This window comes from Portunus trituberculatus, chromosome 8, assembly GCF_017591435.1.
Source record: "Portunus trituberculatus isolate SZX2019 chromosome 8, ASM1759143v1, whole genome shotgun sequence".
NCBI classification, from domain to species: Eukaryota; Metazoa; Arthropoda; class Malacostraca; order Decapoda; family Portunidae; genus Portunus; species Portunus trituberculatus.
In genome coordinates this window covers 4,547,501-4,572,960 of record NC_059262.1, presented here as the reverse complement: position 1 = coordinate 4,572,960, position 25,460 = coordinate 4,547,501, and the positions used below count along the sequence as shown (strand labels likewise).

The 25,460-nt window shown below is 46.8% G+C and overlaps 1 protein-coding gene across 1 annotated transcript in view; it reads right to left on the bottom strand.

Moving 5' to 3' along the window:
- Window positions 1-22,679, bottom strand: part of LOC123499642 (hornerin-like) — a 38,154-nt gene extending 15,475 nt beyond the window's left edge. The window contains 14 exon segments of the mRNA XM_045247979.1: window positions 159-640; window positions 1,056-1,165; window positions 1,520-1,786; window positions 2,721-2,875; window positions 11,521-11,754; window positions 12,034-12,132; window positions 12,436-12,536; window positions 12,687-16,295; window positions 17,408-17,517; window positions 18,362-18,534; window positions 19,090-19,222; window positions 19,225-19,962; window positions 20,180-20,344; window positions 22,523-22,679. Of these exon segments, the coding sequence (XP_045103914.1) occupies window positions 159-640; window positions 1,056-1,165; window positions 1,520-1,786; window positions 2,721-2,875; window positions 11,521-11,754; window positions 12,034-12,132; window positions 12,436-12,536; window positions 12,687-16,295; window positions 17,408-17,517; window positions 18,362-18,534; window positions 19,090-19,222; window positions 19,225-19,962; window positions 20,180-20,344; window positions 22,523-22,564 (6,418 nt within the window). The 5' untranslated portion in view covers window positions 22,565-22,679.
- Window positions 22,680-25,460: the final 2,781 nt, after the last annotated feature.

Genomic DNA, 25,460 nt, shown 5'->3' with positions numbered 1-25,460 from the left:
GAAGAAGGCAAGACATTAGTAACTTGAAAGACATCACCATTCCTAACACCACAATCACAAAAGTTGAAGAGAATGATGGTAGGCTAGTCTTTCTAAATGTTGTGGCTGGTGAGCACCACTGAGCCATGAATGCTGTCACTATTAGCGTGGCTGCTCACCCCTCATGGTGGAGCCGTGGCCGTAGTCCACCACAGCAGGCTGGTCTGGTCTGCTGGGGGGAGGCTCCCTTTCCTCCTCAGGTGGTCCGCGACTGAAGGGATCCCAGCGGTCCCTTGGGTACGGGGCATAGGGCTCGTCTGGCCGGGGTGAGGGGTACGGGGAGCGGTCCCTGGGGCGGTAGGGGTCAGGGTCCCTGAAGCGGTCCTCGTAGCGGTCCCCGTACTGGTCGGGGTAGCGGTCCCGGTCCCGGTCCCGGTCGTAGTGGTCATAGTAGTATGGGTCGTCGTAGGGGGGATAGGGGTTGCCTCGCCCGTCGTCGTAGTAGTCCCAGCGCTGGCGGGGCCCCACGTCATCCCGGAAGTACTCGTCCCTTGGGGGCCGGTCAGGGTACCGGGGGTCTCCTTCCCAGAACTCCTGCTGAGGGCGGCGGGGAGGGAACCTTGGGGGACCATAGGGGTCATGTCGTGCATGATCCTCCATCCTGGGGGCAGACAGAGGGAGAAAATGCAGCAGCAGCAGGAAGGGAGGGGAGGGCAGTGATGGCACAAACACTCACTTCATTCACTGTGTTTGTCAAGACTTCTGATAAACATTATTTGTAAAGTGAAAAGGATTAAAATGAAACCTACTACTCAGTGTAAACCCTCTACACTCCTTCACACTCATCTTATTCTATGAACAACACTTTGAAAATTACAACATATTTCAAAACTACTGAATGTTTGCCTTATTTTGTGAACATAACAGGTCTGAAAATGTGGGAAAGTTGCCTGACACACAGTCAACCAGATATTTCTGAAAGATGCTCAGGTTTTCTATCTCTGCAGTGACCTCACACACAGCTGACTCCTGACTGGCTGCTGCCTCTCACCACACACACACACACACACACTCACCTCCTGGGTCCCTCCCTCATCGGGTCCATGCGGCCATGGGATGGGCTCCACCTGCCTCCCCTCTCCCTCTCTCTTTCCCACTCCTCCCTGCTGGTGGGGGCGTGTGGGTCCTGTGGGAGATCACCACATGTACACCTTCAACCTTCCAAGTGATGCTGGACACTAACCAAAGACGTCATGACAAGGCAGGCAACAAAGACAAGTCAAAATATATCATTCATGTATCAATACTTCCCCAGTCAGACTAACATTTACGAATTTACAACATTAATCAATTAAAAACACCAAGAGTAATGCAGGAAACCTCTAAAATCATCTACTACATAAAAGAAGATGAAGAGAATACATTTTGGAACGTCTACCCAAGTTAAAGACTGAAGGCGGCTGAAGACAAGGCAAGCTGTCCCAGAGTGAGGTTCAGAAAAGGCGTACCACAATGTAAGACAACCACATCCCATACTCACCTTCGGACCGGGCCACGGGGAATCCCTCCAAGGACCACCAGTCTCTCCCCTTATATCCGGTCGACCTGGCCCTCCAAAATCGGGATGGTCTGGTCGATCTGGGCCAAACCCTCTACGTGGCGGCCCATCAAACTGGCCACCTTTGTACTCTGGTGGCACTGGTTCCCCTCGCATGTCTTTGGGTGGGACACGAGGCTCCTGCTGGCCGGGGAAATGAGGTGGCACCTGCGGGTTCTTCTGTTGGCCTCCCTCTGCCTCAGCTGTGTCCTGTCAGTTGTAGCAAAGGTTAGTGTGTGTGTGTGTGTGTGTGTGTGTGTGTGTGTGTGTGTGTGTGTGTGTGTGTGTGTGTGTGTGTGTGTGTGTGTGTGTGTGTGTGTGTGTGTGTGTGTGTAAAGGTCATGAAACTTTTGATGTGCTGTGGAGTGAATAATGTAACGGCACGGCTGTAATAACGTGTACTGACAATGCATAACCCATTTCACCTTCTGCTCTTTATAAATATTTTTTTTCACCGAGTATCAAGTTAAAGACAGTTTCTCCAAATAAACATGTGATGATGATGTTTTAGCCCACTCTACCACCACCACCACCACCACCACCACTACTAACTATACTAAAACCTTCACACACACACACACACACACACACACACACACAAGAAAACACAAAACATAGGTAATACATCACAAAACACCATTTTTAACCTTGAAAACTGAAAAAAATCAAAACATATTCAACTCTTTTTAATCTAAGACAGAAAAGCAGGCAAAAATAAATAAATAAATAAATAAATAAATAAATAAATAAAAAAAAAAAGAGGCCCATTTAGATGTTAATCCCCTTGCAGATCTGAGTGTGTTAGCTAAAAAAAAATAAATAAATAAATAAATAAAAGGATAAATGTCTTGAAACCTCCCTCTCTTAACCCATTCAGTACTGGGATGCATTTTTTACCTTGAGATTTGTGTACGATTAGACCATTTTATTGACATTAGGAAGGGTCTATGGAGGTCAGAAGTTTAATAGCCACAACCTTCACCATTTTAATCCCACATAAGTTTCTGAAGCTGTATAAAATCACCAAATAGTCACCAGAATGAATATAAAAACATGTCCTGGTACTGAAGTGGTTTAATGCCTACTTAGCTAACCATTCACACACACACACACACACACACACACCCGACTGAGAACCTCTTACCTTCCCCTTGTTGCCGGCCTCCTGCTTTCCTCCCTCGGCACCCTCTCGGTCATCTTCATCATCATACCACTCGCCAGGCAGTGTGAATTTCTTGTGCTCCTGTGGTGGGACTCCTATAGGGCCAATGAGGAGCTTCTCTGTGCCAAGCTTTACATCTGCAGGCAAGGAACACACTGGCTTAGCTCCTGTGTTCTGGTCTGTGTTTCTGTGTTGCGTTGCCCCTTCTAACTGGGAGGCTTGCGACAAAAAATGGAGATCAAGAGAGAGAGAGAGAGAGAGAGAGAGAGAGAGAGAGAGAGAGAGAGAGAGAGAGAGAGAGAGAGAGAGAGAGAGAGAGAGAGAGAGTCCACACAGGTTCCAGTCCCTACAGAAAGTTAGATTATTCAATATTAGAGATGTTTCAAAATCTCTCTCTCTCTCTCTCTCTCTCTCTCTCTCTGTCAACCTAACCTAACTTAACTTTAACTGTTCTTGTCTTGTTACCTTGTCCTTCTGTTTCACCTTTTCTCCTCTTCCTCCTCCTCCTCCATCTTATACCTTTATTTTCTCTCATTTTCTTTTCCTTCCTTCTTTCTCTTATTCCTATGCATTCTCTCTCTTCATTCTTTTCTTTTCTTGTATTTTAATATCTCCTATTCTTACAAAGTCTTTATTCTTTTTCCTCTTCTTTTCTTTCCCCTTTCTTCATTTTCATTTCTCTTTCTCCTCCTCCTCCTCCTCCTCCTTTTCATTCTTTATTCACTATTAATTTCTCCTTATTCTTTATATTCTTCTATCTCCATCCTCCACTTCTCTTCTCTGTCTCCCTTATCATCACTTTCCACTATTTTCATACTTTCTTTCTTTTTTCATCTCATCAACCAAATATTTTCTCCGTGTTATCTCTTCCTCATATTTTCTTTTCCTCCTTTTTTTGCTCAAATTGTCATATTCTCCTACTTTTTATCATTTCCTTCCTTCCTTCTGTCCTTCCTTTACACAAATTGTCATATTCTTCTATTTTTACCATTTCCTTCCTTCCTTCCTTACTTCCTTTCTTTACTTAAATTGTCATATTCTTCTATTTTTTATCATTTTTTTTCCTTCCTTCCTTCCTTTAAATTGTCATATCCTTCTGCTTTTATCATTTATTTCCTTCCTTCCTTCCTTCCTTTACTCAGATTGTCATATTCTGTTCTTTATCATTTCCTTCCTTCCGTCCTTTACTTAAATTGTCACATCCTAATTTTGCCCTATTTCTCTCTCATTTCTTTTATTTTTTTCATTTTTCTCCTCTCTACTTCATCTCCCTTTCAATTTTTCTCTCTTCTCCTTTCCGTCCATCCTTTACTTAAATTGTCACATCCTTCCTTCCTTTACTCAAATTGTGATATCCTTCTATTTTCATCATCTTCCTTCCTTCCTTCCTTCCTTCCTTCCTTTCCTTCCTTCCTCCTCCTCCTCCTTCACAGTTCAATGCTAATATACAAACAGTTACCATAGTTAATAATTCATGTTTATTGATTGTTTTCTTCATAATTCTTCTCACTTATTCATTCACGTTTTTATTCATCTCATTATTGCCTCAGAATGCTTTTATCAATAGTTGCCCTCATAAATTATTCCTCTCATTCATTCTTTCATTTATTTACCTTATTGCTTTAGAATATTGAGTAAGGTTAGACACATAAATGCATAAATAAATAAATAAATGGAAAAAAGTCAAGCAAACAAGTAGATAAGAGGTATTAAATCAAACCAGACTAAACTAAAATAAATGAAAATAAAATATCTAAAGGAAAAATAAAAATATACAAAAAATAAAATAAAAAGTAAAAAAAACAAGAATAGTGAATGAAATGTCTGTATGTGTCAAAATTATCTTAAAAAAAATGAATGAATGAATGAATATATAAACAGCATTCATATTTTTATCAAGTTTCACTATTAATAAAAAAAATTTGCGATCACGAACTTATACACAGCATTTTCTTGACCTCAAACTGTGCATATCAATTCAACACTCTAAACACACTTACATTAATATTCTTCCTTCTTTGCATTCATTATTTCTATTTCTCAAAGTTCTAATTTAATTCCTTACTTTTCACAATCTTTCCTTCCTAATACAGTATTCTCTTTTCTTTTTCTCCCTTAATCTTTTTTCTATATCTCTCATACTTGTTTTTCGTTTTATTTTTCCTCAATTTTAAAGAACCATCAATTTAATTCCTTATCTTCTCTAGCTTTCCTTCCTAATATTCTCTCTTTTCTCTTTCCCTTAGTCTTTTTTTTCTATATCTCTCATACTTGTTCCTCTTATTATCTCCTTCCTTATCCATTATTCTTCTCTACATTCTATTTCTCCTTTCTTCTCTGTCTATCCTCCTTCCTTCCTTTCCTCCTCTCCCTTCTCCATATTTCTCTCATATTTGTTCCTCTTATTATCTTCTTCCTTATCCATTATTCTTCTCTCCATTCTGCTATTTCTTCTTTCTTTCTTCTTCCTCCTCTCCCTTCTGCATATTTTTCTCTTTCTCTCCTTCCTTCTTCCCATTCTCCACTTTCCTCCAATCTCCTTTTACATATCTCTCTCTCTCTCTCTCTCTCTCTCTCTCTCTCTCTCAAGTCTTTTCATTTATCTTCTTTCTTTCTTTATCTTATATTATTTTCCTTGTATCTTCTTCTTCTTTCTCCTCCTCCTCCTTCTCTTCCTCCAAATTTTTACTTTTATCATATCTTTCTCCTGTATAGTTTCCTCTTTTTCATATCTCCATTCTCCTCTTCCCCTTTCTCTTCCTCCTCCTCCTCCTCCTTCAAGTCTTCCTCTACTCTTCCTCCTCCTCCTCCATGTCTTCCTCTACTCTTCCTCCTCCTCCTCCTCCATATCTTCCTCTACTCTTCCTCCTCCTCCTCCTCCTTGTCTTTCTCTACTCTTCCTCCTCCTCCTCCTCCTTGTCTTTCTCTACTCTTCCTCCTCCTCCTTGTCTTTCTCTACTCTTCCTCCTCCTCCTCCTCCTCCATGTCTTTCTGTCTTCCTCCTACTCTTCCTCCTCCTCCTCCTCCTCCATGTCTTTCTACTCTTCCTCCTCCTCCTCCTTGTTTTTCTCTACTCTTCCTCCTCCTCCTCCTCCATGTCTTTCTCTACTCTTCCTGCTCCTCCTCCTCCTTGTCTTTCTCTACTCTTCCTCCTTCTCCTCCTACTCCATGTCTTCCTCTACTCTTCCTCCTCCTCCTCCTCCTTCATGTCTTCCTCTACTCCTCCTCCTTCAAGTCTTCTTTTTCTTCTTCCTCCTCCTCCTCCTCCTCCCTCTAACAAACACAACCTGACAATCGACTCAAAAAAATAATAATGTCGTTATATTAGTTTTTTTTTTTTCTTTTGTTGTCACCCTCTTTCTTCATTTCTCCTTCCTCCTCCTCCTCCTCCTGTTCTTTATTCTCCTTTCTTCCACCTACCTTCTCCAACTTTTTTTTTTTTTTTTTATGTAATTTCTTCTTTTTAATGCTTTCTGTCATGTTAATACTCATTTTTTTTACTTCTTCCTCCTCCTCCTCCTCTTATTTTTCCTCTTTCTCCTCCCTTGTTCCCTTCCTACTTTTCTCAATTCGTTTCTCCTTTTCCATATGTATCCGGTATTTCTTTTCCTCTCTGACTCTTTACCTTTTCTTGCCTTCCATATCTTCCAACTCCTCCTCTTCCTCCTCCTCCTCCTCCTCCTGTTCTCTATCTCTTCAATCATCTCTCCTTCTCTCTTTACCTCTTCACCTTTTCTTGCCTTCTATGTCACCCACCACCACCACCACCTCCTCCTCCTCCTCCTGTTCTCAATCTCTCTTCAATTTTACACCTCTCCCAACTTCTCTCTACTCATATCTTCAAACTTCTTCCTCCTCTTTATCATTTCTCCAATACTTTCTCCTTCCTGCATCCTTTCATAACACACCAACCATTCACTGCCTATTCATGGACAACACTAAGATTAAAAAGGACAGGGAGAGATAAGACCAAGAACCATAAGGGAAGAAAGTGCCCATGTAAGTCTCTGGCTATGAGGACACACTATTACCCACGTGTCCATGTAACTCTCTGGCTATAAGGACACGCCAGTCACCCAAATATCATTTACTCCATTCGTAGTTGTCAGAAAGGGGAAGAAGAGCACCAAGGTTGGGAAGTGGAATACTCACAGCAGGAAGGTCTGGTTTATGTGGCTTAGTGTGTCTGCTAAGCCACACATGTACCAATACAAATGTGTCTTCATTGTGTGTGTGTGAAGGTGTTGTAGTGTTGTCAAAATGTTTATAGTGTTGTGCGTGTGTTTGTCATAACCTCATTGTGTGTTTGGGTGTGTGAGTGAAGGTGTTGTAGTGTTGTCAAAATGTTTGTAGTGTTAAGGGTGTCTGTCATAACCTCATTGTGTGTGTTTGGGTGTGAGTGAAGGTGTTGTAGTGTTATTGAAATGTGATAACTGTTTAGTGTTATGGATGTGTTGTGTGTTTGTATTGTCAAAATGTTTGTAGTGTTATGTGTGTTTGGGTGTGAGTGAAGGTGTTATAGTGTTATTGAAATGTGAGGACTGTTTAGTGTTAAGGATGTGTTGTGTTTGTTGTGCCATGTCTGAGTGTTCTTCAGCAGTGTGTGTACTGTCTCTCCCTCTCCCTCCTCCTCACACTGGTAAGCTTTGTGTCCATGCCCTGCACACGTGTATGTCACACTCCTGTGAACGGGTGTGGTGGTGGTGGTGGTGGTGTGATAACTCAGGTGAAGGTGAAGGTGAGGCATTAGTGTGCTGTGAGTGGTGGTGAGATATCTCGTCTACATTTCCCTTTCAATGAGTCACTGTGCTTCCAATACCTCGCCACACTGGGCTGCACACACAGAAACACAGAAACACACACACACACAAACACACACACACACACACACACACACACACACACACACACACACTTCTCTAGGGCAAGTTGTCTGGAAACAGTTATGAATGTGTGCACATGGAGAGAGAGAGAGAGAGAGAGAGAGAGAGAGAGAGAGAGAGAGAGAGAGAGAGAGAGAGAGAGAGAGAGAGAGAGAGAGAGAGAGATTATTTAGACACACTGGTGACAACATAAACTTTCCAAGAGTGAGTGTGGTGAGTTTTGTGACACACACCAGGGAAGAATTAACTTACTAAGAGACAAAGGGAGTGTGTGAGGCACTAGTGGCCAGAGGAAGGGGCAGCACTGGTGTGGCCACAGAGGCTCACCACACTGCAACACTCCACCAGTCCCCAGGAAGCACAGCAGTGGCAGGACCCCGGGCACTACTCATCACTACAGGCCAGGCAACACTCAAGCACACCAGTACAGTACTCCTAATGCACAGTGCCAGCCCTCAGCTGCAGGCTGGTGGCAAGGTGGTGGTGATAATGATGCTGAGGGGAAGGTACAAAGGTACACTCAATGTTACAAGTGCTGTGCCAATGTTTGCTGTACCTGCCATGGCCCTGACAGGACAGGCTGCTACAGTACCTCCATGCTCTCCTCTCCACCCCCGTGTGGGAGTTGCTGCTCACAACACAACACTTACTTGTCGCCTCTTTGCTTCTCCAACGTTTCAGTGACACGACCTAAGATAACCTGAACAGTTTTGGAAACTTTGTGTATCAGAAATAAAATGTAGATTTTCTGAAGTCAGGAAAAGTACAAAGTATTACTTTGGCAGCATTTGTCAAGCTTTATTGTCAAAGTGATAGGTAACCTTAAATCTATAGCTAAGTGGACTGTCATTATGAAACATACCATTACAGATTATTTAGACTTGCAAGATGAAATTGATAATATTTGGTACTAAATACCCATGTTAGTGGAAAGACTCAAAGACTGAAGGAGCAGCACGACTGTGACGTGAGGAGTACAAGGCTCAGCGATCACACTGCTACATGATGACATTACATGCATGCTGTCAAGGAATACACAACAAAAACATCACTACACATCACGTCCTCGCCGCGGAGGACCACCGTCGGAACAGAGCGACGGGAAGCAACACACAGCGAGGACGTCGCTACCTTAACCAATGCCGCCGACAACTCGTCCTGCCAGTGACGTGCACCGTGCACAAGCCTGACGGTGGGCTGCCTTTTTTGTTTGTTTTTGTGCTAATAATCTTACTCTTCTAAACTGCTCAGTACATGGGAGTGAATAGAGGCACCTCATTAAGAACACACATGGAACACCAACTCTCCCACACAGGCAATGTGAGGCAACACCATACTCAACACACCCACGCCTCCCTCTCACCACTCCACCAATGGGCCAAAACTTGTAAACATTGAAGAGGCAATACGTTAAAATCTACAGTGAATATACCATTGAAAAAATCATTGTCACCACCAACTTCTGCACCATCATCATCATCATCATCATCAACACCACCACCACCATCACCACCACCACCATCATGCTCCAATGCTGACTACACCACCACCACCACCAGGATTAATCTTACATGATTTTGTAGGCAAGAAGTACACCCACACACACCCACACCCACACACCCACACCAACACACACACACACACACACACAGGGTTATGGGGAAAGATTTCTTACAATATGAAAACTTTCCTTCACCACTCCTTAAATATTGCAATGCCTGTCACCACACAGCACCACACCACATCAATATTCACCACACCTTGCTCTTTGGTACACTTCTGCCCACCACCACCACCACTACCACCAATGGCACAGTTTGTCATGGTCATTGCTACAGTCATTTTGCCACACAGACACACACACACACACACATGGTGACTGGCCTGCATCTACCTTTCCTCCTTAAAATGTGCTGCAAATTAACTATGAGCAAATTTCTGGTTTATTTGTATGTATTTATGTGATAGATAATGAGTTGGGTGTCTTAAGAGGTATAAAGTTTAGAATACAGAGTTAATTTCACACAGTTTAAAGATGACAATATTTAGGCCAGTCAGCAGTGAGTGAGTGAGTTTCATCCATGGACAAGCTGACTTCAGACATGTTTGAGTGTTCACAGGTGGCAAAAGTACAGAGGCAAAGTTCATGCCACATTGTAAAGGTGTACTTGTGCCACTGCCACTGCCACCACCACCTAGTGTTTCTTGGTGGAGTCATTTCAGTACTGGTCTGTTTCCAAGATCCCTTCCTACCTAACTCTTGTGTGCACCTTTCCCAGCCAGCTCCAGTGGCCTTTAGTGTACACAATAGCAGGAATAGCTACAGCCAGTGTTGTGTGGTGTGCCCCTCCCTCCACACACCACTCATGAATACAGGTACACCTCTGGTTCACCGGTGTGTGGCTGTTCAATAGAAGCAGCCCACACATCTGTTCCTTAATTACCTCAGCACACTTTTCATCCACCATTCCTTCATCCTGAGTACATAACAGTAAGGCAGTGGGACCTACGGTAAGGGCAGGCTGAACACTGACAGAGACAGTGGAAGGACAGATGGAGAGGAAATGAAACTGTACTGTAGTGAGAACATCTCAGGAGGCAAATGGCGTGCGCGAGCGCACACGCACGCACACACACACAGCCTAACACATAATTACATCTGTGTTGCAGCCATGCCCCAGGAGGGAGGCACTCAAGGGGACATCAAGTACCACTACTAGGCTCATCTGTCTATCTATCTACCCACCAGTATACCAGGATGGGCTCCCACTTCAAGAAGATTTATAGATTTCACTTTTTTCTTGATCAGTTTTCATCAGAGCTCTTGTCCTTCACCACATCAAGCTTACTCTGCCCCCTCTCCACACTCACACAACCTCCTTGGCACACATCAAATAGTGTAAGTATTGCCAGCATGTTCACCACACGTCATCACCTCAGAGACAATCTTCACCTTCTATCTACTGTCTTCACTCTAAGACACTTCATGCCACACTGGGATGTGATATCTCAGTTTTGAAACAAAACAAAAAAAGTTGTACTTCTTCCTCAGAAGACTCCATCACCAGCCACAAGCACTGTGACTGACACCACCCAATACTTCTCTCAATCAATGTCTGCCTTTCCTTCCTTCCAATCTTTCTTCAAACACCACAAACTCTCCACTCATTACATCAAAGTGTTCATTCCAACACAAACCTACATTCTATACAGATGCATAATATTTTTTCAAGTTTTGTCACTTTTCTTTACAGAACAAGAAGTGATCACAGAGAGATGACTGTTTAGCATCTAGTTGCTATGAAGAACACACACACACAGGTACACACTGCCAGACACGGCAGGACAGCTCCATGCAAGGCCTCCACTGACTTGGCCAGTGTCACCCCTCCCCGCCACCCATCACTGGCCACACCATGGCACCTCACCCACCAGGGCCAGGGGATGGACAGAGAGAGAGAGAGAGAGAGAGAGAGAGAGAGAGAGAGAGAGAGAGAGAGAGAGAGAGAGAGAGAGAGAGAGAGAGAGAGAGAGAATGTGGGTGGGTGTGGCAAGGAAAGGATCCCAAGATTAAGTTCAAGTCCACCACCACCACCACCACACAAACAAAATATGAAGCGTTGGTTTATGTACAAAAGTAAACACAACAAAAAGCAAGCAAAAAAATCATATCAAGGAAGAAATATCGAAAGAGGAAACTAAAAATAACTGAACATTGAGCAAACCAGCACCAACTAGCCAATATTGCTCTTAAAAACCACCCCATCTTCCTCTCCCTCTTCCTCTTCCTCTTCCTCTCCCCATACTATCCACACCCCGGCCCCTGTCCATGCCCACTCCCCACCCCCGCCCTCCTCTGCCACCCCACCCAGCCCCTCCCCGCCCCACTGCCGACTCACCGATCTTCTCGTCTTGTGGGTCGTGGAAAACAGCAGATTTGTTCTCTCCGTCTGTCTTCTTCTTCTTGTTCGCCCCTTCCTTGGAGTCATCGTCTTCTTTGCCACTGCCGCTGCCACAGCTCTTCCTCTTCCCGTCCGTCTTCTTGTCGTCTGTGTCCCGTGCCGCTGCCTTGCTCTTGTCTTCCTTGGCCAGCCCATCAGTGAGGTCTAAGCCAGGGATGGTCTCTCTGTCCCCTGCAACACCGCCACACACAGCCATCAGCACAACACAACAGAGTGGGATGGACACACCTGCACACCTACCACCTCTATGCTTTCAGAAAGTGCTGCTGTCAGATTAGCAGGAAGTCTAATTGTTTGGAGGAGAGTTCTAATAATCATCAACTCTGAGGGGAACCAGGATTTGACATCATTTCATTAAGCAAACCAGAGACAGTGAGGCAACTTCACTCCAGAGCTGAGCCTGAGTAGCACCAACCAGTGACACCCCACAACTCTGAGGTATGTGCCTACCTCTGTTCCATCCCGGCGGGCCATCACGGCGGTCCATGGCCTCGTCCTCCGGGTGGGACCAGTCATCCCCCCGTCCGCCGCCTCGGCCCCAGCCACGGCCTGTGGGAAGCCCAGCATTGGGTGCACGGGTTAGACACAATTGACAGTGGAGGCGTTCAACACTCACCAACACTACACAAGAGGTCAGGAAGCAATACATGCCTGACTGTCTGGCTGGGCTGCCTGCTTAACACTACCTTTGATTACCAGCTGAGAAGACAACATCTCACTTTCAAATAATTCATTAGATACAACACTAGAATCAACGGGCTAAACCAAATAGCAACAGAAAACATTTGCTTCAAATGTGACACTGGAACACACTGTCATGCTCCAGCAGGTGACAGCCACAGCGGCACTAACCTGGTGGAGGCAGGATGCTCCGGCCACGACCCCGGCCACGCTGGCCACCACGTCCCCAGCCAGGCCCATCGTCATCTTGCTGCTGTGGGCCACCCCATCCCCTGCACCAAGCATGGAAGTGTTACTTGCACAAAATATTGGATAATGAATTGTTTAGCAATGATGGAGAACAAGCAGACCTTCAATGTAACACTTAGCATATTGACAAAACAAGACCTTTCACTCAGACAGAACTGAAGGTGGTGACTCACCTGTCACCTGGTGGCCTCCAAGGGGAGTTGTCACCCTGGCCATTCTCCGGCTGCCACTTGTCCTCCTGCTGCTGTCCCGACCACGGCCCACCTCGGCCCCGGCCCCGGCCAGGTGGCATGTCTCTGGACAGCCCCCTGTCTTCACTGCCCCAGCGGCTGTCCTGAGTGTTGCCGCCACGGCCAAACCCACCCATGTCATCCTGGCCACGGCCAAAGTCATCCCAGTCAGCATTACCTCGGCCACGACCTCTCTGCCCCCAGCCCTGGGAGTTACGGCCTGACTGGCCCCATTCCTGGGAGTCAGGTCCACCTGGACCTTGTTCCCCAGGGCCACCCCTTCCCCTTCCTCCTCTGCCACCATCAAATCTGTTCCAGTCAGCTCCTCCCCGGCCCCGCCAGCTGGTTTCACTGCCCTCCCCCTGCCAGCCCCCTGGGCCACGACTCATCTTGCCCATGTCATCATCACCCCAACGACTAGGGCTGGGGCCTCCTCTGCCTCGGCCTCCTTGGCCATTCTCTCCATGGAACCGGTCCATCTGACCAGGCGGTCCATGCTCCCAATCAGGTCCACCGGAGCTGTCCTGGCCTCCTCGGCCCCGGCCCCAGCCTCGGCCCCGGCTCCATCCTGGCTGGCCAAAGTTTCCTCCGTCACTGTCCCGCTGGCTGGGATCAGGGAAGCCCCGGTCTGGGTCCATGGGCTCGTCCCGGGACTGAGGGTCGTCCTGGCTAAACCCACCAGACCCAAAACTTCCACGGCCCCGACCCCTCGAACCAAAGGGTTTGCTAGGGCCACCGCGGTCCTGGCCCCGGCCACCTCCCCTAGGACTGTAGCTCCTCTGTTCCTCTTCTTGCTGTTGCAGCCCCTGTCCTCGGCCAAGAGAACCAAAGCCACCCCTGCCACGGCCCTGGCCACCCCAGCTGTCCCGGTCAGACCCCGGCCACTGGCCACCACTCTGGTCCTGTCCAGGATCATCCATGCCAACTTGCCAAAACTCTGGCTCTTTGTCATCTTGATGGAAATTCCCTCGGCCGTGCCACTGGCCGCCGCGGCCTCCCCGGCCACCACCTGGGTTAAACCTTCCCTGGTCACTGCCGAAGCCGAAGCTTTTCCGGTCTTGGCCACTGTCAAACTCATCAGGGCCACTCTCACCAAAGCCCTGGCCAAACTTGTCCTGTCCTGGCTTGGGGTCCTGAAGTCCCTGGGTGAATCCTCCACGTCCTGAGCCAAACCCTCCTCGGCCCCGGCCCAGCAAGCCTCCGCCACGGCCAAAGCCGCCCCTGCCGTGGCCCTGGCCAAACTCACTCCCGTCTTGGCTAAGGTCACTTTGGTCTTGGTCTTGGCCAAACTCTCCTCTGTCCTGGTTCTGACCAAACCCTCCCCTTCCTCGGCCTGAACCAAAGCCCCCTCGGCCGTGGGGCGGCCCGCCAAACCCTCCCCGACCCTGTGTCCCGCCAAAGCCCCCTCGGCCCGGAGACTGTCCAAATCCACCTCTGTCTTGACTGGGGCTCGCCTCACTCTTGTCCTGGCCCGGGCCGAAGCCTTCCATGTCTTGGCCACGGTCAAAGTCCCTCTGATCCTGATCCTGCTCAAACCCGCCCAGCCCTCGGCTCACCCCAAATTCACCGCCTCTTCCTCGGCCGGACCCAAAGTCACTCCCTCGGCCACGACTCAGCCCAAAGTCGCTGCCACGGCCCATGCCTTGGCCAAAGTCACCTCTTCCTCTGCCGGGGCCAAACTCACCGCCCCGACCCCTGCTGGACCCAAACTCGTCTCCTCTTCCTCTGCTGGAGCCAAAGTCATCGTCTCGACCCCTGCCGGAGCCAAAGTCATCGCCTCGACCCCTGCTGGACCCAAACTCGTCTCCTCTTCCTCTGCTGGAGCCAAAGTCATCGCCTCGACCCCTGCCGGAGCCAAAGTCATCGCCCCGACCCCTGCCGGACCCAAACTCGTCTCCTCTTCCTCTGTTGGAGCCAAAGTCATCGCCCCGACCCCTGCTGGACCCAAACTCATCTCCTCTTCCTCTGCTGGAGCCAAAGCCATCACCTCGACCCCTGCTGGAGACAAAGTCATCGCCCCGACCCCTGCTGGAGCCAAAGTCATCTCCTCTGCCCCGGCTGGAGCCAATGTCAGCCCCCCTGCCCCTGTTAGAGCCAAAAGCATCGCCCCGGCCCCTGCCAGCACCAAAATCATCCCCTCGACCTCTGCCAGCACCAAAATCCCCTCTGCCGCGGCCCGAGCCAAAGTCACCACGGCCACGGCCCTGGCCAAAGTCGTCTCCCCTGCCCCTGCTGGAGGTGAAGTCATCACCTCTACCTCTGCCAGACCCAAAGTCACCTCCTCTTCCTCTGCTGGGACCAAAGTCTCCTCCACGACCCCTGCCAGAGCCAAAGTCGTCTCCGCCCCTTCCCCTGCCGGAAGTGAAGTCATCGCCCCGGCCCCGGCCCAGGCCTGAGTCATCACCCCGACCCCTGCCAGAGCCAAAGCCCTGGCCAAAGTCTCCTCGACCCCTGCTGGCACCAAAGTCACCACGGCCCCTGCCCTGGCCAAACCCTCCCCGGCCCTGGTCTTGGCCAAACCCTTTGTCCTGGCCCTGGTCAAAAATGCCTTGGCCCTGACCTTTGTCAAGCTCCCTCTGGTTCTGGTTCTGGCCAAACTCTCCTTGGCCTTGGTTTGGCCCAAATCCTATCCTGCCTTGGTTTGGCCCTGAGTCCTGGCCCTGTCCTGGCTTGTCCTGGCCAAACCTGCCTTGATTCTGGCCAAAGCCACCTTGCCGGGGACTGTCACCAAAGTTTCTCATATCCTGGTCTTGTCCAAAGCTTCCTTGGCCCTGGCCCTGACCCTCACCAAACCGGCCCTGGTTTTGACCAAAGCCTCCTGGCCCTTGGTCCTGATGGAATCCACCTGGCCCTTGATTTTGGCCAAAGCCACCAGGCCCCTGGTTCTGGCCAAAGCTGCCTGGTCCCTGATTCTGGCCAAAGTTGCCTGGCCCTTGGTTCTGGCCAAAGCCACCATGTCCCTGGTTCTGGCCAAATCCTCCTGGGCCCTGACTTTGGCCATAGCCTCCTGGTCCTGAGCTTTTTCCAAATCCTCCAGGGCCCTGATTCTGGCCATAGCCACCTGGCCCTTGGTTCTGGCCAAACCTGCCTTTGTTTTGGCCAAAGTCTTGTCCCTGGTTGGAACCAAATCCTCCTTGTCCTTGATTCTGGCCAAATCTATTCTGGCCTTGGCCAAATTTATCTTGGTTCTGGTTGAATCTGTCTTGGTTTGTCCCAAACCTTCCCTGGTTGGCACCAAAACCACCCTGGCCCTGGTGCTGGCTGAGTCCTGGCCCCTGACCGCCACCAAACCTTCCCTGTTCATTGTTGTGGCCATCAGGACCATTCGCATCCCCAGTGCTTGAGGTGGTGGTGGTGGTAGTGGTGGTAGTGGAAGATGATGGTGGTGTGGTGGTGGTGGTAGTGGCAGTGGTGATGGAGGTGGTGGAGGTGGTGGTGGAGGCAGGCTTCTGCGGCGATTGGTGCTGCTTGAACTTGGCAATTTTCTTGTTGCGTATGTCGTCTCGCTTGGAGAGCAGCTGTGCCCTCCAGGTGGTCCACTCCTCCTCATACCTGTGTGGGAGGCAATTTGAGTCAAAGGTCACCAGTGCTGCTCACCTCACTCACAGACCCAGTGTGTCCTCCACCTGCTAAGCACTACTATGATCAATACTCCACAATGCAATATCCAATGTCAGGAAGGGGCAGCCAAACAATGCACATCCCAAAACTTACACTACAATATCTCCTAACACAAGCTGAACCACCTGTCACTATCCTTCATAACTGTGTGTGTGTGTGTGTGTGTTTCACTGTTTGATCTGCTGCAGTCTCTGACGAGACAGCCAGACGTTACCCTACAGAACGAGCTCAGAGCTCATTATTTCCGATCTTCGGATAGGCCTGAGACCAGGCACACACCACACACCGGGATAAGGTCACAACTCCTCGATTTACATCCCGTACCTACTCACTGCTAGGTGAACAGGGGCTACACGTGAAAGGAGTGTGTGAGTGTGTGTGTGTGTGTGTGTGTGTGTGTGTGTGTGTGTGTGTGTGTGTGTGTGTGTGTGTGTGTGTGTGTGTGTGTGTGTGTGTGTGTGTGTGTGTGTGTATTTACCTAGTTGTAGTTTTACAGGACCTGGGCTTTATGCTCGTGTGGTCCCGTCTCCATATCTACACTTATCCAATTTTTCTTTAAAACTATGTACACTCTTTGCTGACACCACTTCCTCACTCAAACTGTTCCAAGTCTCAACACATCTTTATGGAAACTAAATTTTTTAACATCTCTCAGACATCGTCCCTTCCTTAGTTTCTTACTATGCGATCTTGTGTTTCTAAAGTCATATTCTTCTCTCAGGATCAGTGTGTGTGTGTGTGTGTGTGTGTGTGTGTGTGTGTGTGTGTGTGTGTGTGTGTGTGTGTAAACCATATTAAACAGGGACATGTATCTAACTGACTTGTAAATTAAACACCAAGCGATACTTATAGCAAAACACACACACACACACACACACACACACACACACACACAGCTAAGTACCTCATAATATATTTGAAGACATGACCACTCTACCAGATTATCACACAAATATATTCCACACACAATGCTTGTATACATTCTGCATTGATTTCTACCTGAGAGAGAGAGAGAGAGAGAGAGAGAGAGAGAGAGTACCCACCGTCGCAGTGCCTGTTTGTCGGGATGGTTCTTGTTGTCCTCTCGCCATTTCTCAAACTGCTTCTCCCAGTTGCCAAATTGTACGTCAAACTCTTTCAGGTCTTCGTCATTCTGGGGGGAAAAAGAGTGTGAAGAGATGTCTGTTGCTGTGTGAGTGTGAGTGTGTGTGTGTGTGTGTGTGTGTGTGTGTGTGTGTGTGTGTGTGTGTGTGTGTGTGTGAACCTCCTATCATGCACAAAGGTTTCCAAATTAATTCAGTCAGTCAGTCAGTCAATCGTGTACAAAGGTCCCAAAATAAGTCAATCAAATAATGAACAAATATTCCTCCCATAATAGTAATAATAATAGTAGTAATTGCAGGTACATTTCCCAAAACAGTTTATATTAATTTCCTTAAAAGACAACAAAATATAAACCATCAAAATGAATATAAAAAGCTAAAAACTAAACATAAAAAAAAAAATAAAAGAAATGAATACATCAATACAAAGTGGAGGCACACCAATAATACTATAGGCTGAACTTCTCAAATCTGGAATTCCATAATCCAGCACTTTTTTTTTTTTTTTTTTTTATGTAAGAGGGAAAACTACCAAGGGCAAAAATAAATTAATATTAGAAAAAAAAAGGCCAACTGGAATTGCGGGAATAGCTAAAAATTCCCGGAATGATGTAAGTTTGGTAGAGCCCCGCTATGATGCAGCGGAGCACGTGTCTGCCTGTATCCTTCTGCATGCATGTTTACTTGTACACTTAACACGTGTCATGCTGGAACAATGTCACAGTTGTTATACAGGCTGCTCAAGACTGTGCAGGCTGTTTTAGGTGCTCACTAAACAACACCATGTAATCCAGAATTTTCTGTAATCCAGGAAGCCTCAGGTCAGGCAGATGCTAGATTTGGGAGGTTCAACCTGTAGTAGTAGTAGTAAGTAGTAGTGATGGCAGTACTCACAGACTCATCATACTCCTGCTGCTTATTCCCTCCACCTCCTCCTCCTCCTGCTGTTGCTGCTGGTGCTGCTGTTCCTGCTCCTGCTGCTGCTGGTGAGGGTGAAGGTCCTCCCCGGCCAGTCCCCTGCTGTGTGTTGTTCCCTGGGCCATACGGCTGCCCACGCCCTCTTCCTCCTGGATAGAGATGTGGAAAAGTGAGACATGAAAAATGTTTGCATGTATCTATTGCCTTCCATTATTTTTTATATGTATGACAACAAGTGTCATTAAAAAGAGGATCGACAAAAATTAGATATTTCAATTTGCCAATATACCAAAATGACACAGATTAACATCACACACACACACACACACACACACACACACACACACAAGGGAGAGAGGAGATCTGATACAAGTTTATAAATTGATCAACAGAATGGACCAAGTGGATAATGAGAAAATGATCCTGAGAGAAGAATATCACATTCAAGCACAAGATCACATAGTAAAAAGCTGAGAAAAGGAAGATGTCTGAGAGATGTTAAAAAATATAGTTTCCCGCAAAGATGTATTGAGATGTGGAACAGTTTAAATGAAGAAGTAGTGTCTGCAACGAGTGTGCATACTTTTAAAGTAAGATTGGATAAGTGTAGATATGGAGATGGGGCCACTCGAGCATAAAGCCCAGGCCCTGTAAAACTACAACTAGGTAAATACAACTAGGTAAATACACACACACACACTTACTGATGGAAGGTGGAGGGTAGTTGATGCCCCCACGTCCCATGCTAGGCATTTCTCCTTGCTTGGGCAGCTCATGTTCCCGGCCAGTCGGGGCCCAGCCTGCCTGGTGGTTGGGTGGTGGCACACTCCAGTCCATCCAGCCAGCCGACTGGTTGGCATTATGCATGTGACCCTGGTGCTGCAGGTGCTGCTGGTGCTGGGGCCACTGGTACCCACTGGCCTGCTGCTGCTGCTGCTGCCTCCCTTCTGGTTCATGTTGCTGCCGCTGTTGTTGTTTTTCATATTGTTGGTGTTACCGCCAGTGGTGGTGTTGGCAGCGGCAGTGGTGTTCTTATTGGTGTTGCTGGCTGTGTTGTTGGTTGAAGTGGTGGTGGTGGTTTTGGGATTGGTGGGTGTGGTGGTGGAGGCAGTGGTGGTGGTGGTGGTGGTAGTGGTAGTGGTGGAGGTCTGTGATGCCCCTGGGGGTGGCCCCAGCAGGCCTGGGGACAGGTTCTTCCAGGACTGGTTGGACTTGGGAGTGGTCTTTGGCAGTGGCGGCTTCACCTCCTGTGCCGCCGGAGACTTCATGGCCGGCAGCAGGGAGGAGGCCGGGCCAGGCACGGGGCCCAGCAGGCCATCCTGGGGGGGTGGTGGTGGAGGGTCCTTGGCAGCTTTCTTTAGTGATGCCCTCTTCTCCTCATCATCATCTGGTGGGGGTGGAGGGGGAGGTTCCTTTGGGGGTGGTGGAGGAATATCACTCCCTGAATCAGGTGGGGGAGGGCCGGGTGGTGGGCCAGGAGGCAGCGGGGCCACGGTGGGTGCTGGCATACCCATGAGGGGCATCATGCCGCCGCCACCTGCTGCTGGTGGTCCGTACATCCCATACATGCCATACATCTGTGGACACACACACACACACACACATGCATGTTGTCATCAAGAAGCTTGATTCAAGGTGTACCAAGGAATCACTTTGCTACACCATCAATATTTTGAGTGACATGATTTCCTGACACAGAAGTGAGAGTGTGCAGTGTGCAGACCTGCCCTCACTGCTGCTGTGTCAGGAATGTTAGCACAGCACTTCAAGACAAAACCCTTTAGTGAGACTCACCCCTGCCTGCCCCCACATCCAGGGGTTGTGTCCCTGCTGCCACTGCTGCTGCCCATGCTGATTCTGCTGATGATGGTGCTGCTGCTGTTGTGGCGCTGATGACTGCTGCTGCTGTTGCAGGGCTGCATACTGCTGTGCCTGCTGCTCTAGCAGACTCATGGTGCCCTGCAACAAATGCAATAAAACGTAAATGATTACTATTATTATTATATTATTATATATTTCTCCATGACACCACCCCACCACAGGCATCACCACCCACACCTAGTCACCACACTAGCCTATTATGTTGGGGTTTGGTGCACTGTCCCAATGAAGTCATCTCTCCAGCTCTCCTTGTTTCCCGGCTCACCCCCTCCATAGCTCTTTCACTCTGCTGACAACATGGGAATGAAACTATGATAACCAAAACTAACCTAACATTAACTTAAGCCTTGTTTAGCCTAGCCTAACCTAACCTAGCTAATATAACCTACCCATGCTATTGGTTAGAAGGGTTCTGAAGAAGACATATTAGGTTATGCTAGCTAAGATGGGTTACATTAGCTAGGCTAGGTTAGGTTAGGTTAAAGTTAGGATTGGGTTAGTCTTGTTATATTTTCACTCCCCATGTCATATCAGTTGCATGAAAGAGCCAGGAAACAAGGAGAGCTGGAGGGACAACTTCAATAGGACAGTAAACCAAACTCAATGTAATAGGCTTGGTTATTACATTGGGTTCAGTTAGTATCCCTTGGGGGTGTTCAGGCATCCCCACCTAGAAGGTTTCAAGGTTGGGTTTGTTTAGTATCCCTCAGGGGCTGTGGTGTAATGGATACAGCCAGAAGCATTGGTAACGCCGCTCAACATAAACAAAGCATCGCTCACCTGGTTGGCTATTCCTTACTGCTATGGTTCTGGCAGACAAAAAGTACCATATGGAAGAAAGAAATAAAGGGGTCAGCCATATTCAGTGGGTATGCCAGTCTTATGAAAGAAATTACAGGAGCAGATGTATACTGTACATATTAGGAAAAGACTGAGTTGTGTATCCTAAGCAGATCATTTTGTTAGTCTCTATAAAGTTGTATGAAAGTAATGTAGACAAATAACACGAATCACATGGATTAACAATGGAAGGTGTGTGGAAGGAGAAGTGAAGTGATACAGAGAAGAACCCTGAAATGAATGTATAGCAGATTTGAATACTTGGATGGAGAGGAGAGTTCTATAGACTGATACATTTCAAAGAGAAGAACCTTTTCCTAACCTCCAAGGAGCTATGAGAATGCTGAATCTTAAAACAATGCCCTTGAGTGATATTCAAAGTGGTCATTATAAGTATATTATTTGGTCTGATGGTACATTGATTATGAAAACTCATCCAGTACTTTAAAAGGTCTACCCTGGACTGACTATAAATCAAGAGTCTCCAGGCATTGTGGATAGGAGAGACGTTCTAATCCATCGATGTGTCTGGTTCACTTATATTGAACAGATTCCAGTAAGCAAAGATCTACAAAACCAGTGTTCCAAACACATGAGGAATACTACAAAAGAGGGAAAATAATAGTTTTTTTTTTATAGTTAGCATAAATTTTATCAGATCTACATGGCCACGGCAGCTCACCACCATCATGACCATCAAAGTTTTTTTTTTTTTTTTTGTGTGATTTTGTTGATTTCCGACCTCTTTTTCAATGTGCGTTACTCGATTTAATGCTCCCCCACCCAAATACCATAATTTTCCACAGATCCCCTGAGATCGTTGGGAGTGTGAGGTAGGCATGTTAGACTTAAAAACTTGTAAAACATTCATTTTGTAACAGAAACAACATAACGACACATACCACCAATCATTTCACTACATTTCTCACCAGGAAAACAAAAGCCACATCACAGACTCCATGGTTGGCTGAAACTACAAATTGACCTTACAACCTTCCGCCAGGGTATTAAGGTGGTGATCCCAGGCACGAACCAACACACCCCCATGGCATAACAAGGGACCCACAGTGTTCACCAGTGCCACACAGCGAACAAAAGGCCAAAAACCACACCGGGATACAAAACAACCCATAAATAATAAATCCAATAACACAACGAGGGGCTGAGAACATTATCCTCCCGTAACTCTGGCGCCTCACCCACCCACACATCAAGGCAGCATCTTCCGCCTCCTCCCATCCCCCAACACAGGTAGCAGAGGTAGGCACACGCACACACACCTAACTGAAATATTAATGGCAGCACACACACACACACACGGCAAGGCTTATCAATTTCTGCCTTCTTCCACATCCTGCCCTGTGTCTCCTGCCTCTGTTCCTCCCCCATGCCTCCTTCAGCATCTCCTTGGCTTACCTGGGGCGGGCCACTCGTCGCCCACGTCTGATTGGCCCACATGCTCCTTAAATTAAAGTGTCTACGCCTCTCTACACACTCTTATGCTCTTCTGCTCTGCTCTTCCTCCTCTTGTGCCTCACGCCGCCCTCCCTGCAGCCTGCTCCCGCTCCCAGTGTTGCCAACTCCCACTCACTGCTTCTCGCTGCACTACCGCCGACTGACGCTGTCGATAAAAAAAAGTCGATAAAATCATTAGCTAATTATACAAATAAAAAATACACACACACACACACACACACACACACACACACACACACACAAATACAAATATACACACACACACACACACACACACACACACACACACACACAAAGATCAACGAATTAATTTCTTGGTACTGTGCAGCTGATCTGTCCTATACGTATGTGTACTTTACGGGTCAGCCCACAACCGTCTGGGGTTGGGTGGTGTCATGGTACAACAACTCGTTATTGTACCATGGGGGGTTGGGTTGGGAGCAAGGGCTGGAGTAACTTTTCCTTCCTCGACAACCCTCTCCCAATCCCTCCCCCACCATGTTCTCCTCCCCAGTGTCAGTGCAATCATTAGTTCATTAAGGCGGGTTTACATGCGTCCATTTACGACCGAAATTGCAAGTCGGTGCCTACCGACTGGAATAAACAGTCACAAAACAACAACGTATTGGTCTTGTTCAGTCGATTTGCGACTTTGCTTACGTTGTGACATTGCGGAGAGATTTCAAAATGTGGTTTCGATGTGGAGAAGAATATTTTGGAGTTGGTGAAGGAAAAGCTAGAGCTCATCTGGGACCATAAGAGTTAATTCTAAAAAAATAAATAAAAAATAAAAAAAAAGCTTGCTGAAGTCGGGGTTTGAATGAGATAGGAGGCATTCTCCGATGACTGCTTCCCTCCATGCAGGGTGTTGCTGGAGGTGAAGAGTGAACACTGGTGAGGATTGAATTTGATCGCAATCGTCATCGTCACCAGAGAAAGACATCTTGTTGGGTAGCTGTTTGTTTACACTCACTTCCCAGTCGCTATGTGTGAACGTGTTCCGACTAGAATGGCTCAGTCAATACTTCTAGCGACTTGCAGTTTCAGTCGCATATTGACACGTGTGAACCCGCCGTAACACACGATCTGCAAATGTATACAACTATCGATACCATAGATAATAACTATATATAAATAAGAATTATTACACAAATCCAATGAAAAATAGCTCAAAAAGATTATTGAGTAGCTAAAATGAAAAAAACTGGCAGCTGAATCTCACAGAAAGTAAAGTTTAGCGACTTTTCCGCTAGATTGGCAACTCTGCCTCTTGCTCTTTCCTACCCACTCTCATCGACCGCCATTTTGCATTCCGATCCTTATTTATTAAGATTTGATTCTCTATTTGTAGTGTGCTTTGTGATTTGATTCTTTATACCAGGGTGTTTTGGCGTATATAACATTTTTCTTGGGATTATGCTGTTTACTTAATTTGGGTTTTATTCGTTGTGTATTTCTGGTGCATTTAATATAATACTGTATATCTATTTTATCTTTTTTTTTTATCGTTACCATGTTCAAAACTTTAATCAATTTCACTCTGATTTCAACTTCGGCGCGGGAATTATATAAGGAAGTTATGGAAGATTAAGGAAGGAAGGAAGAAAGGCAAGAAGGAAGGAAGGGAGTAAGAGGAGGAGGACGGGAAAAAGATGAGGGAAACTGAAGCAAAGACAAGGAGGAGAGAAGGAAAGATGAAAGAAGGAAGAAAGGACGAGGAGGAAGAAGAAAAAATATGAAGAGGAAGAGAGGGAAGGAAAGAAGGAAGAAATGAAGGAAGGAAGGACGAATAGGAGGGAAAATGAAGAAAATAATTAAGGAAGTAAGGCTGAGAGATAGAGGAAAGGAAAGAAGGGAAGGAAGGAAGGAAGGAAGAAATGGAAGAAGAAAAAAAATGAAGAGGAAGAGGAGGGAACCTGAAGAAAACAAGGAAGTGAGACAGAAAGATGAAGGAAGAGAAGGAAGAGAAGGAAGAAAGCAAAAAAGAAAGGAAGGATGGAAGGCAAGACGAAGAATAGGAATAATAAGAAAAAAAAAAGAGAATAGAGGATAAGGAATAAAAACAAGAAAAAAAGATAAAAACGAATAAACAAAAAAAGGAAAAAAAAAGAAAAAAATTGAGAAAAAAAACATGAAACAAAAAGACAAACAAAGAAAAAATAGAGAAGAATAAGAAAATATGGCAACACACACACACACACACACACACACAGACCGTCTATCAATCTTTCAGTCGCTGTTTCTCCTTTATCTATCCTTATTATCTATCTGTCTGCGCCCCTCCCCCTCCCTCCTCCCCCTCTCAACAGCCCCTCCCCCCTCCATCCCACATTTCTTCATCCCTCCCTCCTGCTGTGGATAAATTACTTGACGAGGGAGAAAAAAGAAGTGATGAGAGGAGGAGGAGGAGGAGGAGGAGGAGGAGGAAAATGAGATTAGTAGTGAGAGAGAGAGAGAGAGAGAGAGAGAGAGAGAGAGAGAGAGAGAGAGAGAGAGAGAGCATAATTTTCATTCATTAACAGAAACAAGAAAACAACAACAACAAAACAATAAGAAAAAAAAAAAAAGAGGAGAAGAAGAAGAAGAAGAAGAAGAAGAAGAAGAAGAAGAAGAAGAAGAGCAGGATACTAATTAAGAGGATGAGGTGGAAGAAGATACTGAAGAGGAAGAGGATATCCAATGAGAGGAGGAGGAGGAGGAGGAGGAGGAGGAGGAGGAGGAGGAGGAGGAGGAGGAGGAGGAGGAGGAGGAGGAGGTACAAACAGGTCTACAAGGAGTTAGGAATGTATGGAAGGAGGAGGAGGAGGAGGAGGAGAAGGAAGAGGAGGTCTGCGAACCCAGCTTAGAATGAATGCATAAATTTGTCGGGGAAAAGGAG